This window comes from Schistocerca serialis, chromosome 4 (assembly GCF_023864345.2).
Source record: "Schistocerca serialis cubense isolate TAMUIC-IGC-003099 chromosome 4, iqSchSeri2.2, whole genome shotgun sequence".
NCBI classification, from domain to species: domain Eukaryota; kingdom Metazoa; phylum Arthropoda; class Insecta; order Orthoptera; family Acrididae; genus Schistocerca; species Schistocerca serialis.
This window is the reverse complement of record NC_064641.1, coordinates 583,556,856-583,570,985: the sequence shown is the minus strand read 5'-3', so window position 1 is coordinate 583,570,985 and position 14,130 is coordinate 583,556,856. Positions and strand designations below refer to the sequence as shown.

General features: G+C 42.5%; 1 protein-coding gene across 1 annotated transcript; it reads right to left on the bottom strand.

The window, feature by feature from the left end:
• Positions 1–13,206: 13,206 nt before the first annotated feature.
• LOC126474620 (piggyBac transposable element-derived protein 2-like) lies at positions 13,207–13,914 on the bottom strand. Its single transcript, XM_050102098.1, has one exon. The coding sequence runs from the start codon at positions 13,912–13,914 to the stop codon at positions 13,207–13,209; it is 708 nt and encodes a 235-aa protein (XP_049958055.1).
• Positions 13,915–14,130: the final 216 nt, after the last annotated feature.

The window sequence follows — 14,130 nt, the reverse complement described above, 5'->3', positions numbered from 1 at the left end:
GTAGAACACCTACAACACCATCTTAACTCTTCTCTGTTTTTTGTTAATCCACTCTCGAAACGTTTTAGACTGACAGGATAAACCGACACATGTGAGGCCGATCTATCATAATCGAAAAGGCACGATACCGCAGCTATCGATAACATTATACAAGACCTGCTTCGAAGGGGTTGACGTAAATAGAACAACCGAGTAGGTCTACTTTGTGTTATCCATTGGACCCACATCGAAAAACTCTAATGATGGTGTAAAACCTTTAAAATATTATGGCGTTACTGCCACATTTTCCACCCCATTACAGACCGAGCGAGGTGGCGCAGTGGTTAGCACACTGGACTCGCATTCGGAAGGACGACAGTTCAATCCCGCGTCCGGCCATCCTGATTTAGGTTTTCCGTGATTTCCCTATATCACTTCAGGCAAATGCCGGGATGGTTCCTTTGAAAGAGCACGGCCGATTTCCTTCCCCATCCTTCCCTAACCCGAGCTTGTGCTCCGTCTCTAATGACCTCGTTGTCGATGGGACGTTAAACACTAATCTCCTCCTCCACCCCATTACATTTTCATTGTACTCCTATTTCTTATCAATTAGACAAGAACATTCAGCAGCAGCAAGGTAGAGAGAGAGTACTCTGCACTGACTTGAGCAGCAGATGGTTTCAGGGCACGAGAACGCGTCTGCTAGCGGTGACTGATCATGCTGGAGCACCATACAGACAGCCGGGAGTCACATACTGAGCCTGGTGCGATGTTTGTATTTATTATTTGAACACTGCTTGCTCCTCCAGTCACGTCGTCAACATTAGTTGCACTGATAGAAGGTTAATAACAATTTCATAATGTCATCAATTAAAGTAAAAAACGTAAATGAGAAGACCACTTTAACTCAGTCGTTGTTGGTGGAAGACGACAGAGCAATCAGAATCGCGCCCTGAATAAGCATGCGCTAAACTGCTACTGTAACACTCTACGAATCTTCTATCGGGTACGAAAGAGGCAACACGCGTCGGGGCGGTCGAATGGAATACGATCCCGGCAATTATTTGTCGCAGTTAACAGTGCCTCGGAAAACGTTTGTGTGAAACAACGCACTAGAAGTTTTATATCGTGTACGAACAATGCAACACGCGCTTTGGACGGTATAGTGTAACGAGTTAACGACAATCATTTGCCATATTGAACAGTGCCTTGCTGAAAGGCCCTGTGAAGTTTTGAACATCGTTTAATACTGTGAATCGTTAGCTTGCGTCCTGTTGCGATGCTGTGAACGTAATTAACTTCCGCGGAATTCGAGTTAATGAATGAACATAACGAGGCACTTACTTGCATTTGTTGATTACCGCCCAACATTAATGAATATAAATCAAGCGGAATCCAATGTTATGATACCTTCATATTGTAGCAATGGATTTTCTCCGGCACTGTCACTTGAGTTTTGTTATTTGCACGTCGAAGCCTGCGCCTGCATAGAGAAGAAGCCAATCGAGACGAAACATACGTGACAACTTCAGAAGACGAGGTAAGCAAACCAATAACAGTGCTGCTAGAAAATTGAAAAGACATAGCCTATTAACTGTAATGTTGATACCATCTCGCATTTCTGCAGGATTGGTAAGGGATTTTATGAAACCCACTGCGGAACTGTCACCATTCTTTTATTTTCGTATCTAAGCTACAATTTCCGCTTTAAGACTGCGAGGATAAGGTAAATCGTCAGGTGATTTGAAATAACTCTTTGTAATTTTCGATTCAACCCAAATGGTTTACTCCATCATTTATTTGTAATCTTGAACTATAAGCGTGTTTAAAACGGTTAGAAGGAAGTGAGTCAGCTTCAGTGCGTGGATGTGAGCGAGCGAGAGACCGCCCGTGGTGTCTCCTCCCTCATTGTCGCATTGCACGCTTTCCGTGAACAGTAGCGGGAGGCTTACGTCCACGCGGCATTCATTTCGCGGTGATAGCCAGCAACGTTGCCATTCTTCTCCTGTTTACTCGCCACAAAGCCGCTAAGCTGCCAGATATGAGCATCAAGCAGAACAAAAGATTTTATGGCAACCACGATTCTCGCTAGGATGCTCTTCGACGCATGGTGCACAGCACCCTTCTAGCAGAAAAATCTCGCATATTTCTCAGTAAGGGACTTACGTCTGTTAAAATAAACGCTGACTTGCAGCCCTGTTCATAGAAGAATTTATGGGATACTTGGATAGAGACGAAATTGCGATACTAGCCGACAGCTTCCCCAGCGACTTCTTGAACATATGACACACATAAACAACATGGCGACTGAGACTTTATATAAATGGCGATGTTTTGATACATAAATAACACAGACTATTTTGATTATGAGAATTTACCACTGAAGCTGGTGCTGTGTTATCGAGGTCTTATCTTGACTATAGATATTTTAATATGTGACTCTCTTCGGCTATGGCATAGTCGTAGTGTTGCCGGAGTACGTATTGACTAACATGGCGCCGAAGTTTCAGTTCAGTCATTATACTCTGGTCACTTATATAAACACGAGTTAAGAACTAACACCTCGCTTCATGAAGACAGAGCTCGTGTAAATTCAATTTAAATAGTTTATCGTCTCTGCGTGAGATACTAATGAACTGTTTATTAACACATGCTACAGAACACGCTGCGTCGACTTAAGTATGTGGCCTGCACTGTTGATTCTGATTTTTAATTGTAGGTTTGCCAAGTATATTGACTTTCCTATTTTTTTCTTTAGACAGGACAATAAATATTCATTAACAAGTTCTCAGAATGTTCCAGCTAGCTCAGAGTTTACTTTCTACCAGAGATTCTAACAGTCTGAATTGTTGAAATTTTATACTAGTACTTGAATGTCGATGTCAACACAGTTAACTTTTGCAAATATTCACTCTATTGTTTCTGATCTATATTAACGACATAGGAGACAATCTGAGTATCCGTCTTAGATTGTTTGCAGATGATGCTCTCATTTACCGGCATGTAAAGTCATCAGATGATCAAAACGACTTGCAAAGTGATTTAGTTAAGATATCTGTATGGTGCGATAAGTGGCAATTGACGCTGAATAAGGAAAAGTGTGGAGTTATTCACATGAGTCCTAAAAGAAATCAGCTATGTTTGGATTACGCTGTAAGTCACACAAATCTGAAGGCTGTAAATTCAACTAAATACTTAGGGATTACAATTACAAATAACCTAAATTGGAACGTTCACATAGAGAATATTGTGGGTAGAGCAAACCAAAGACTGCGATTCATTGGCAGAACACTTAGAAGGTGCAACAGGTCTACTAAAGAGACGCTTGTCCGCCCTATTCTGGAGTATTGCTGTGTGGAGTGGGATCCGCATCAGGTGGAACTGACGGATGACATCGAAAAAGTACAAAGAAGGGCAGCTCATTTTGTATTATCGCGAAATAGGAGAAATAGTGTCACAGACATGATACGTGGCAATCATTAAAACAAAGGCGTTTTTCGTTGCGACGGGATCTCCTCATGAAATTTCAATCACCAGTTTCTCCTCCAATTGCGAAAACATTCTGTTGGCGCCCACCTACATAGAGGGAAATGATCATCACGATAAAATAAGAGAATTCAGGGCTCGCACAGAAAAATTTAAGTGCTCGTTTTCCCCGCGTGCCGTTCGATAGTGGAACGGTAGAGAGACAGCTTGAAGGTGGTTCATTGAATCCTCTGCGAGGCCCTTTATTGTGAATAGCAAAGTAATCACGTAGATGTAGATGTAAAAAAAACAGTTAATATCACCTCTTACTTTTCACATGATTGTTGCATTTTACGTCAAGTACCAAAATCTTCAGTTCTAATCAGTAAAGAATCTATCCTTCTCTCTCTTTAAATAAATTCAAGTCTCTGGAACTAGATCTTTGGACGACTTGGCGCAATTAACACTTTTGTAAAATGATGAGTACACTTTTTAAAGTAACTTTATATATTTTCAGTACTTCACTCTCCACTATACACAATATTTGCAATCGCAACAAAAGTAATAACAGCTATCACAGAACAGGAATCGGAACAGAAACTGGAATAGTAATAGGAACAGTAATGAGCTAAAGTGATAGTGACTTGCATACGGACACAAAAACAAAGTGCAACTTGCAACTTATTTCCTTTCAATTAAAATTTTTAACTAAACATTTCGAATAATGCTAGTCAAAAATTATCGTGAAAGAAAGAATTACACAAATATTTCCCTAACACTGACAGAAATGCGAGACTGGTTATACTACGTTGGTAAAATATAGTCCGAATTACAACTACTATGATCAGTCACATAATGGGAAGAAATCGCATCGACTATTATAAAAAAAAGGCATATGCAGCTGTAGTGGAGAACAAAACGCACAGCACGAACTATGAATCACTTAATTCATTATCCGAAAATACCATTCAGATAAGTAGCTCAAGTGGAGAATGCGATGCGCTGTGATAAATACATACCGCCTGATCAAAAGTATCCAGACACCTATAAGTGGACATTAATATGGGCTGTGTCCACGCTTCCCCTACATGTTAGCCGGCCGCGGTGGCCGAGCGGTTCTAGGCGCTCAGTCCGGAACCGCGCGAATGCTACGGTCGCATGTTCGAATCCTGCTTCGGACATGAATGTGTGTGATGTCCTTAGGTTAGTTAGGTTTAAGTAGTTCTAAGTTCTAGGGGACTGATGACCTCAGATGTTAAGTCCCATAGTGCCCAAAGCCATTTTAACCATGCTCTAGGGACACTTTCAATCAAGTGTCTGATTGTCTTTGGAGGACTGGCTGCCCACTTTTCTTAAAGAGCCACAATAGCGACATAGTGATGTTGGAAGGAGGAGCCGGAGCAAAGTCGACGTCGCAACTCGTCCCACAAGTGTTACATCGGTTTCAGGTTTGTACTCTGGGCAGGACGGTCAATTTCTGGAATGTAATTGTCCACAAACCAGTGCCTCACAGATTTTGCTTTATGTTATTATATTCGCATTGCCATGCTGATCTCTGCAATCATCGTATTCGAATTATTCTTCTAACTGTACGCAGTACACAATGCTGTAAAATATGTTTATACCCTTCTGCACTTAGTGTTTCCTTAAGTGCAATAACCACGAAAACATCCCCATATGGTAACAACACCTCCTCCGTTCTTTACTCTTGGCATTACTGACATTCTCCAGGCTTTCACCAAACCCGAACCCTTCCATCGCGTTGCCACAGGGTATAGCGTGATTTATCACTCCAGATCTCTCCTTTCCAGTCATCCTCTACCCAGTGGGATTACTGTTTACACCGCCTCAAAGTCTATTAGCACAGACTATAGAACCGTATGGTTTATGAAGAGATTCAAAAATGGTTCAAATGGCTCTAAGCACTATGGGACTTAACATCTATGGTCATCAGTCCCCTAGAACTTAGAACTACTTAAACCTAACTAACCTAAGAACATCACACAACACCCAGTCAGGCAGAGAAAATCCCTGACCCCGCCGGGAATCGAACCCGGGAACCCGGGCGTGGGAAGCAAGAACGCTACCGCACGACCACGAGCTGCGGACATTTATCAAGAGATGCTCGACTTGTGTTTCCCCTTCTTTTGATCTCCCTAGGCATAGTCATTGTGTCAACTGATCTTCTGGTAGCACTTTCGAATTCAAGAGTGATTCCTTCCGCTGATTTCACTTGATTTTGCGCAACTAGCCTCCACAATGCTCGACTTTTAGCTGTACGATACTGCAGGACCTGTGTTATTCCAATTTATGATGCAATGTTTCTTCAGACATGCATGCATGTGGCACCCAGACTGTGTCAATCAGAACTGTCCCTCTAACTCTGCCGCTACCGGATTGCGAACAGTGGACCACTGCCTATCTTCCCAGCCCGGGCAGCCAACGCTGCGCCAGTTGCCCACCCCTGATCTTCAGCGTCGGTCCAGATTTCAACTCCTTGCAACGTTCTCAGTTGGGGTGAGATCCGGCGAACTTGCTGGTAAAGGTATGGTTTGGTATGCACAACTTTCCTGATGATCGCCGTGATGAGACAGACCAGGAATAAAGATGTATAAGGCAAGGTCATTAAAGGGGAAGCACGAAGACAACCAGTAGAAATTGTCGACGCGCGCGGGAGCGCATTATCTTGTTGAATTGTAAGTCCAGGGTGGCTTGCCATGAAGGGCAACACAATGACGAGTAGAATGTCGTCGACGTACCACTGTGCTAAGGCTGCCACGGCTGTCAACCAAATGGGTCCGCTATGGGAAAAAAAAAAAATGTACTCCAGACCATCACTCCTGGCAGTCGAGCTGTATGGCGGGTGACAGTCAGGTTGATACCCCACCTCTGTCTCGGGTTTCTCCAGACACATCTTCGGCCTGGAATCTCTTTGGAGAGAGTAGTATTTTCTTCAGCGAGGAGTCCCGTTTCGAGTTGATCCCCGAGTTTTTGCAAACACATTTCCACAATTCACCTTAAAAGAACATTATTCAACTCAATAGTAAAAAAAAGAAAATCCATGAATGTAACAACAAGCACAGCCTTCAGCCGTCTGAACTGATCAACAACCATTACCTCAAATACCAGTGAGACTATTAGACAGTAAAAACGATAAAAAAGTAGCCATATTAATTATCACTCTTCTTTCAAAACGATAAATGAATTATACTTCTGCTTCACTGGCATTGATATAACCAGCCAAATGGTGCCTTGGAATAGTAATATCAAATGAGCAGGATAACAAATAAGTTACTACTGTAACAGACAGAAAACAACAGAATTAAAAACAATATTTAGACCGTTAAAAATATCATTTTAAACAAAAATCAAATCTGGCCACTAAAAGCACCGGATATGCACAGACATACTTGGTCAACACTATAAAACATTTGACTGCAGCAGAATACAAAGATTGTTGTGATTGAATGCTTTGGCATTTCCGAAATCTACATAACTCAAATATGAAAAACAATAATAATGATAAAAGGAAAAACAGCCGAAAAACAACATAAAAAAGAAACACAGTATTCAACCTCTATCATATGACTCAGATAAGTATCAGTACGTGTTATCACTGAGAAGAAATGAAGCTGGTAAACACAAACGTAAAATGTCCACCGTGGCTGACAGCAGTACGTTGAAGTTCAATGCCAATCTCCGGCGAGATGCGAAAGGACAATGTTTATCGTAAGGTACTCTGTGACCGTCCTCGAATGACGATTTCATAGCCATCGTTTCGCGTGCCAACCAGGCTCCCTTCCTTCTTAAGGCCCTACTCGAAGTTAACAGCTAGTCCTATATTGCAGGAAACAATAGGCCCAATTAGATGCCTCCCGCTCGGCCACAACAGGGAGTGGTATGACCAAGTAGCACATCTAACCTATGAGCAGAGACGCTGTCTGCACTTTCTCCAGCACTCGACCGCCCTGGCGATCCCGAAAGGTCTACTCATATCAGCGTACGTCTGTGCTGGTTCCGGCAGACGACTCCTGAAACTTGGCCATCTGCTGTCGTGGGTGTATGACTGGTTGCCATCCATTGTGGATTATCATGTTTATAACCCTTTCGGTTTGAGTTCTCATGTACTGATTGATGGGAAGCAAGTCGTTGTGTCGGTCGGTCGGTCGCTGTCCCCTGATTGGGTTTTGACGGATCAAGGATAGTCGGGCTCACCACCTCTCTCGCCTAAGTGAACGAGGGCACATCGACCTCCCTGGAGGCTTTCTGAGTGCCACCGGTGTTTAACTATCTGTTCTCAGCTACTTTAAATTTTAGGCTTATGATTATTTGGTTTTGTTTTCTTAAAATTTTGCAAAATTAATTTTTTGGTTTATCTTTCAAGCTTAAACATTGTGGCCTTCTGCCTTTAAAAGATTATGGTAAGATATTTTAAAATTTTGAAGTTTAATTGTAGCCCTCAGCAATTGGTATTGCACTTGCATATGTTGCTTTTTTAAATTATTTATTGCTATTTTAATTGGATTTTTATCTTGTTGATTTTAAGATTTCTTGTTGTTAAACATTCTGGCCTTCTGCCTTTAAAGGTCTATGGTAATATATTCTAAAATTCTGAAATTTAATTGTGGCCCTCAGCCATTGTGTTGCACTTTGCATGTATTGCTTTTTTGGTTTTTAAATTATTTTATTGCTATCTTAATTGTATTTTTAAGTTTTCGTGTTGGCCTTCAGCCGTGAAAGAGTTGCATTCGCTAAAGATTCGGCTATGTAACGCTTTGGTTGTAAAGGTTATTAAATTACAATAAATGACAATTAGAAGGAGAAACTGACCCCAACCTTTGGCCCTTTCCACAATCCTATTACCTGTTCTGCCCAGCGGGTTTAGCGGGCGTATCACGTTGAATACCAATTCACAAAGTGCCGGCATCAGGGACTGAGAATAACAAGTAATTGGCAAAAAAAAAACGTAGTTATTCACCTAATATGCTATGTCCACCACAAAATACATGGCTGAAGTCTACCTACAAGCTTTATTGGATCATGCAACCGACCGTATTTTATTATTCCAAGAGAATATCATTCGTAGTGTGGATCAAGCGAATGTTAGCCACATGCAATTCATTTGCAGACGGGGTTGTGACGGAAGTTCTGAACAAAGTGAATATAAACAAACATTTGAAGATGAGCGCGTATCAGATCAAACGTATTTTTTTTATTTTTTTTATTTTTTTTATGTTTTTTTTTTTATACGTCGGTGGTACTCTTACAACGTATTTCTATGGATTCCCAATCGGAGGCAGCAGCCGCGATTTGGAAGAAACCTAGACGTTCGTCTCTTCGATTTTGTAGACCACCGAAACTTTGCACGAAAGGACAGAAACTGCGGTCAGAGAGGTACAACATATTGAAAAGCATATAATGTCACTTCATCCATTTGAAAAAGTAATGCACGGAAAAGAAATCACGGCTTCGTACAATATGGCGTTCACAGTGATCAATGTCAAATATGCAACTCACTCACATCCACAAACTCTTCGCAACGATGCTATTTATGTGGAAGTACTAGTAAAGATTTCATAACATCGATGATGTTTTACAAAAGGAAGTCAACGAGCAGAATCTGAGGTTTAGACTCTACCATTACATGCTTGGATCAGGTTTTTCGAATGCTGTTTGCATTTGTTATACAAGCTTGAGATTAATAAATTGCGAGCACGCTGTGCCGAAGAAAAGAAATGGTACAAACGCGGGAGAAGATCATTCAAAAGGGATCCAGCTCAAAATTGGGACTTATTGTCGATCGTCCGAAACCTGACTACGGAAGCACCAACGATGGAAATAGACCTCTACGCTTTTTTGAAAATTCGAATACATCTGCTCTCATAACATCATACGCTTTTTTGAAAATTCGAATACATCTGCTCTCATAACATCATTGGATATGATTTGATAAACGGTTTCACGTCATCTTACAAGTCATTTTGAGTGGACATGAAATCAATACTGATAATTTCTACAATTATACGCTGGCAACTGCGAGAAAGATCGTTGAGCTGTATCCACGGTATTATATGCCCACTACAGTGCATTGCTACCAATTGGTCAGTAATCCGAAGAAGCACAAGAAGCGAGGAACAAAAATATTAAAAGATATCACGAAGATTTTCCAGGGCGTGTTTACGAGTAAAAACTATAGAAGACGTTTCCAACCGGTTCCTGGCAAATTCCGATCCATGTATTTCCAGTACTAGGAAACTGACAAAAACATATGAAACGTTTGTCGAAGGAGTCGATAGAAACATTACTGTCAACTGCAATTCCAATCACACCACGACGAACCATAGAAGATTCTGATGTGGATTCTGACTCTGAGGACTTCGAGAGCGATACTGATTCGGATCAATGGGTATAAAACCAATCACACCGTTCTGTATGCAGCAGAACATCATCTTCAACATCAGTCAGATTACTTTTTGAATGTTAAAGCCGATTGTCTTCAACAGATACTCTTATTATTATTATTATTATTATTATTATTATTATTATCATGACAATTACTTCTATCGTTCATTATACTACACTCCTGGAAATGGAAAAAAGAACACATTGACACCGGTGTGTCAGACCCACCATACTTGCTCCGGACACTGCGAGAAGGCTGTACAAGCAATGATCACACGCACGGCACAGCGGACACACCAGGAACCGCGGTGTTGGCCGTCGAATGGCGCTAGCTGCGCAGCATTTGTGCACCGCCGCCGTCAGTGTCAGCCAGTTTGCCGTGGCATACGGAGCTCCATCGCAGTCTTTAACACTGGTAGCATGCCGCGACAGCGTGGACGTGAACCGTATGTGCAGTTGACGGACTTTGAGCGAGGGCGTATAGTGGGCATGCGGGAGGCCGGGTCGGCGGAAGGTGCACGTGCCCGTCGACCTGGGACCGGACCGCAGCGACGCACGGATGCACGCCAAGACCGTAGGATCCTACACAGTGCCGTAGGGAACCGCACCGCCACTTCCCAGCAAATTAGGGACACTGTTGCTCCTGGGGTATCGGCGAGGACCATTCGCAACCGTCTCCATGAAGCTGGGCTACGGTCCCGCACACCGTTAGGCCGTCTTCCGCTCACGCCCCAACATCGTGCAGCCCGCCTCCAGTGGTGTCGCGACAGGCGTGAATGGAGGGACGAATGGAGACGTGTCGTATTCAGCGATGAGAGTCGCTTCTGCCTTGGTGCCAATGATGGTCGTATGCGTGTTTGGCGCCGTGCAGGTGAGCGCCACAATCAGGACTGCATACGACCGAGGCACACAGGGCCAACACCCGGCATCATGGTGTGGGGAGCGATCTCCTACACTGGCCGTACACCACTGGTGATCGTCGAGGGGACACTGAATAGTGCACGGTACTTCCAAACCGTCATCGAACCCATCGTTCTACCATTCCTAGACCGGCAAGGGAACTTGCTGTTCTAACAGGACAATGCACGTCCGCATGTATCCCGTGCCACCCAACGTGCTATAGAAGGTGAAAGTCAACTACCCTGGCCAGCAACATCTCCGGATCTGTCCCCCATTGAGCATGTTTGGGACTGGATGAAGCGTCGTCTCACGCGGTCTGCACGTCCAGCACGAACGCTGGTCCAACTGAGGCGCCAGGTAGAAATGGCATGGCAAGCCGTTCCACAGGACTACATCCAGCATCTCTACGATCGTCTCCATGGGGGAATAGCAGCCTGCATTGCTGCGAAAGGTGGATATACACTGTACTAGTGCCGACATTGTGCATGCTCTGTTGCCTGTGTCTATGTGCCTGTGGTTCTGTCAGTGTGATCATGTGATGTATCTGACCCCAGGAATGTGTCAATAAAGTTTCCCCTTCCTGGGACAATGAATTCACGGTGTTCTTATTTCAATTTCCAGGAGTGTATTAAGTTTATTAGTTATATTCAGTCTCCAGCTTTAAAGTTTGTTCCATTATATTATCCTATGACACTTTTTGTGGTATCGAAGAAGTGTTATATTCCAATACAATCTCGACGAATAATCCGTTATTTTTGTTTAATAAAGAAATCACGTTGTCACTGTGTTAGTTGTTGTAATTACTGATCTCTAAATCCTCTGTGGGTTCCTTTGAAAGTGTAGGCTACTGCCAATTTCCTTCCCCTTCCTTTCCTAATCCGAACTTGTGCTCCGTCCCTAATGACCTCTTTGTCGAAGTGACGTTAAACACAAATATTTTTATGCTATTATTATTAAATTATGACGGGTTTTCATGCACCTCGATCCTATAATGGATCCGACATTTTGTTTAGACAATTTTTGACTTCGAATTCGTAACCAGCGTCCTCAAAAACCCCCATGTGATGCGTATTGTCTGAACTGAACGTCTTTCTGGGGGTTCCGGCCACGTTTTAGGGATTCGACCCCACTTTCAGTGGTGTTGTCCGGGAGCGGCTGGGGACATCCGTGCCAGCCAGCTGCTCCAAAATCCGTTCTCGTATGCATCTCCGTGTCTGTTGTATATTGTGCATTAAAGATACAACTTGGGGTGAAACATCGGAATTGATGACGGACATGTTTGAAAAGTGGCACTGGAGCCGATGGAAATACTTATCCTCGTCTCCAAGTGATACGGGACAAAAAACTTTGAAACTGTCGCCAAGAACTGGGACGAAAGTGGCAGTCGTCGCCAATATTGTGACGAAACGTGAAAACTTTATCCTCGTCGTCAATTGATATGACAGTGAATGGCTCATACATACCAGTACAAAACACATGGGAGTCAATGTATTCTACGAAAGGAACGCTCGTCCCATCAGTTTTGGAAAATTATCTTCATACAATCAGCTCTTCGACGGGACGATAGCCCTTGCAGACCCCCACCCAAACTTGAAATGAAAATTTTGAAATAAATGCATTATTGCAACTAAAAAAAATATAGAATCGGAGACCAATTGCTTAGAAAATTTTATTTTTTAATTTTGATACAAATTTTTAACCTACACGATTGTGTGGGTTGGGACTATCTTACATACTTATGTCATTTCTTGCAGTGATATTCACGAAAGCAGTTACTGTCTTTTGACAAACACAGATAAATATTACACTTCAGACATCTTGTTCTCGTTCTCTTCTTGCAATTTTTTTGCCTGCAGCAATGAGCTGGAGGCAAATCATCAACAGTTGGCCAGGGATGATATCCGTTTAGCCGCTTCTCATCACATGGTGTGTTTGCTGGTTTGTACATTTTATTTGGTGGCTCTTCATCGGATTCACTTCCATATTCCTGCCCTGAAGAAGACGAAATTAACGCTTCCCCAATCACTTGTGGGAATCCAAGAAGATCTAAAGTGTTTTTCTTTTGTACTTTATTGGCTTCGCGTTCAACTTTGTATTGTAACCAGGAACTGATGCAAGCCAAATCAAGAAAATGAATCAAAACTTTTAAAGTCCACTTTTTTGTCTTCAAGAAAGTCCTGTAGATCTCCATCATTTGATCGCAGAGCTCCACTCCTCCCATACACAGGTCGTGCTTCACTACGACTGCAGAACATGGCACTAAGATGTACTTCTTTTCTGGTTTACTCCATCTCTCAACATTACATTGCTTACAGGTTCACATCCTGTACAAGTAGAGGCAAGGGTCACAGCTTTTGAATCTTTCTACTGGACAATGACTATTTTATCATCGTCCCTGCAGAATCCTTCCTTATCTTCTCTCTTCAGTCTTTTTTCTTCTGTCAGGTGAACTGGTTTCACTCAGTTTTTCATTATGGTTCCTGTTCCTTCCAGCCCCAGCTCAAGTAAATGTTGCAATAATGGTAAAGCTGTAAAATATCTGTCAAAATATAGTCGTGCACCTTGAGATAATGATTGAGCAGGGCGAAGTATTACAGATGGCCCAAGACCAAGGCCAAAATCTGGCAGAGGAGTTGATTTACCTTGATAAAATTCAAAATCAAGTACTAAGCCTTTCGTTGTTGCCAAAACAAAGTTTTTAATTCCCAAAGGGCGCGGTTTGTTTGGAACATACTGAGACAATGTGCAGCGTCCAGTAAATGATACCATTTGCTCATCAATGGAATAATCATTTTCAGAGGCGCATGGAAGCCTCAAACAAGCACTGCGTACAACATTAATTTCAGGGTGTACTTTCCACACTCTATTAGTTTCTGATTCACGTGGAATGTTGTTAGTGTCCACAACATGCGTTGCTGTTCTGAGAGTGAAGAACCTGTCTCTAGGCATACAATCTGCAATAGTTGGCATACGCAATGACTTCTGCCAGTACATACGTGTACGAGGATATCTAATGCATCTCACAAGTACATGCATGCCATACAGCTTTTTTATCTCTTGAGGATTTGTATGAAGCAACTTCCCTTTCTTCGAAAAGTAGTAACTGTTACTGCAGTCAGATGCTAACTGAATAAAATCTTCTGGGTAGCACTCGCTGAAATAGCTCATTGGAGTTTCAATTTCCTGCCCTACCTCACTCTCTGAGTGCGCAAAAATTTTGGAGGTGAATGGTCTTTTTCTCCAAGTGGACAAACGACGATGTGTTTCCACTCTTTTGTTTTAGAATTCTTTCTACTGTGTTGACTGGAAAATTGTCCTGAACCTCTGGAGCAACTGGTAGTATTGTTGCAGAAGCATTGTTACCATTTTCCTCCTCTTCAGAAG

Bases quoted from the DNA above. Each gene is read 5' to 3' on its own strand.
- LOC126474620 (XM_050102098.1), bottom strand. From the start codon at position 13,914: ATGAGCTATTTCAGCGAGTGCTACCCAGAAGATTTTATTCAGTTAGCA.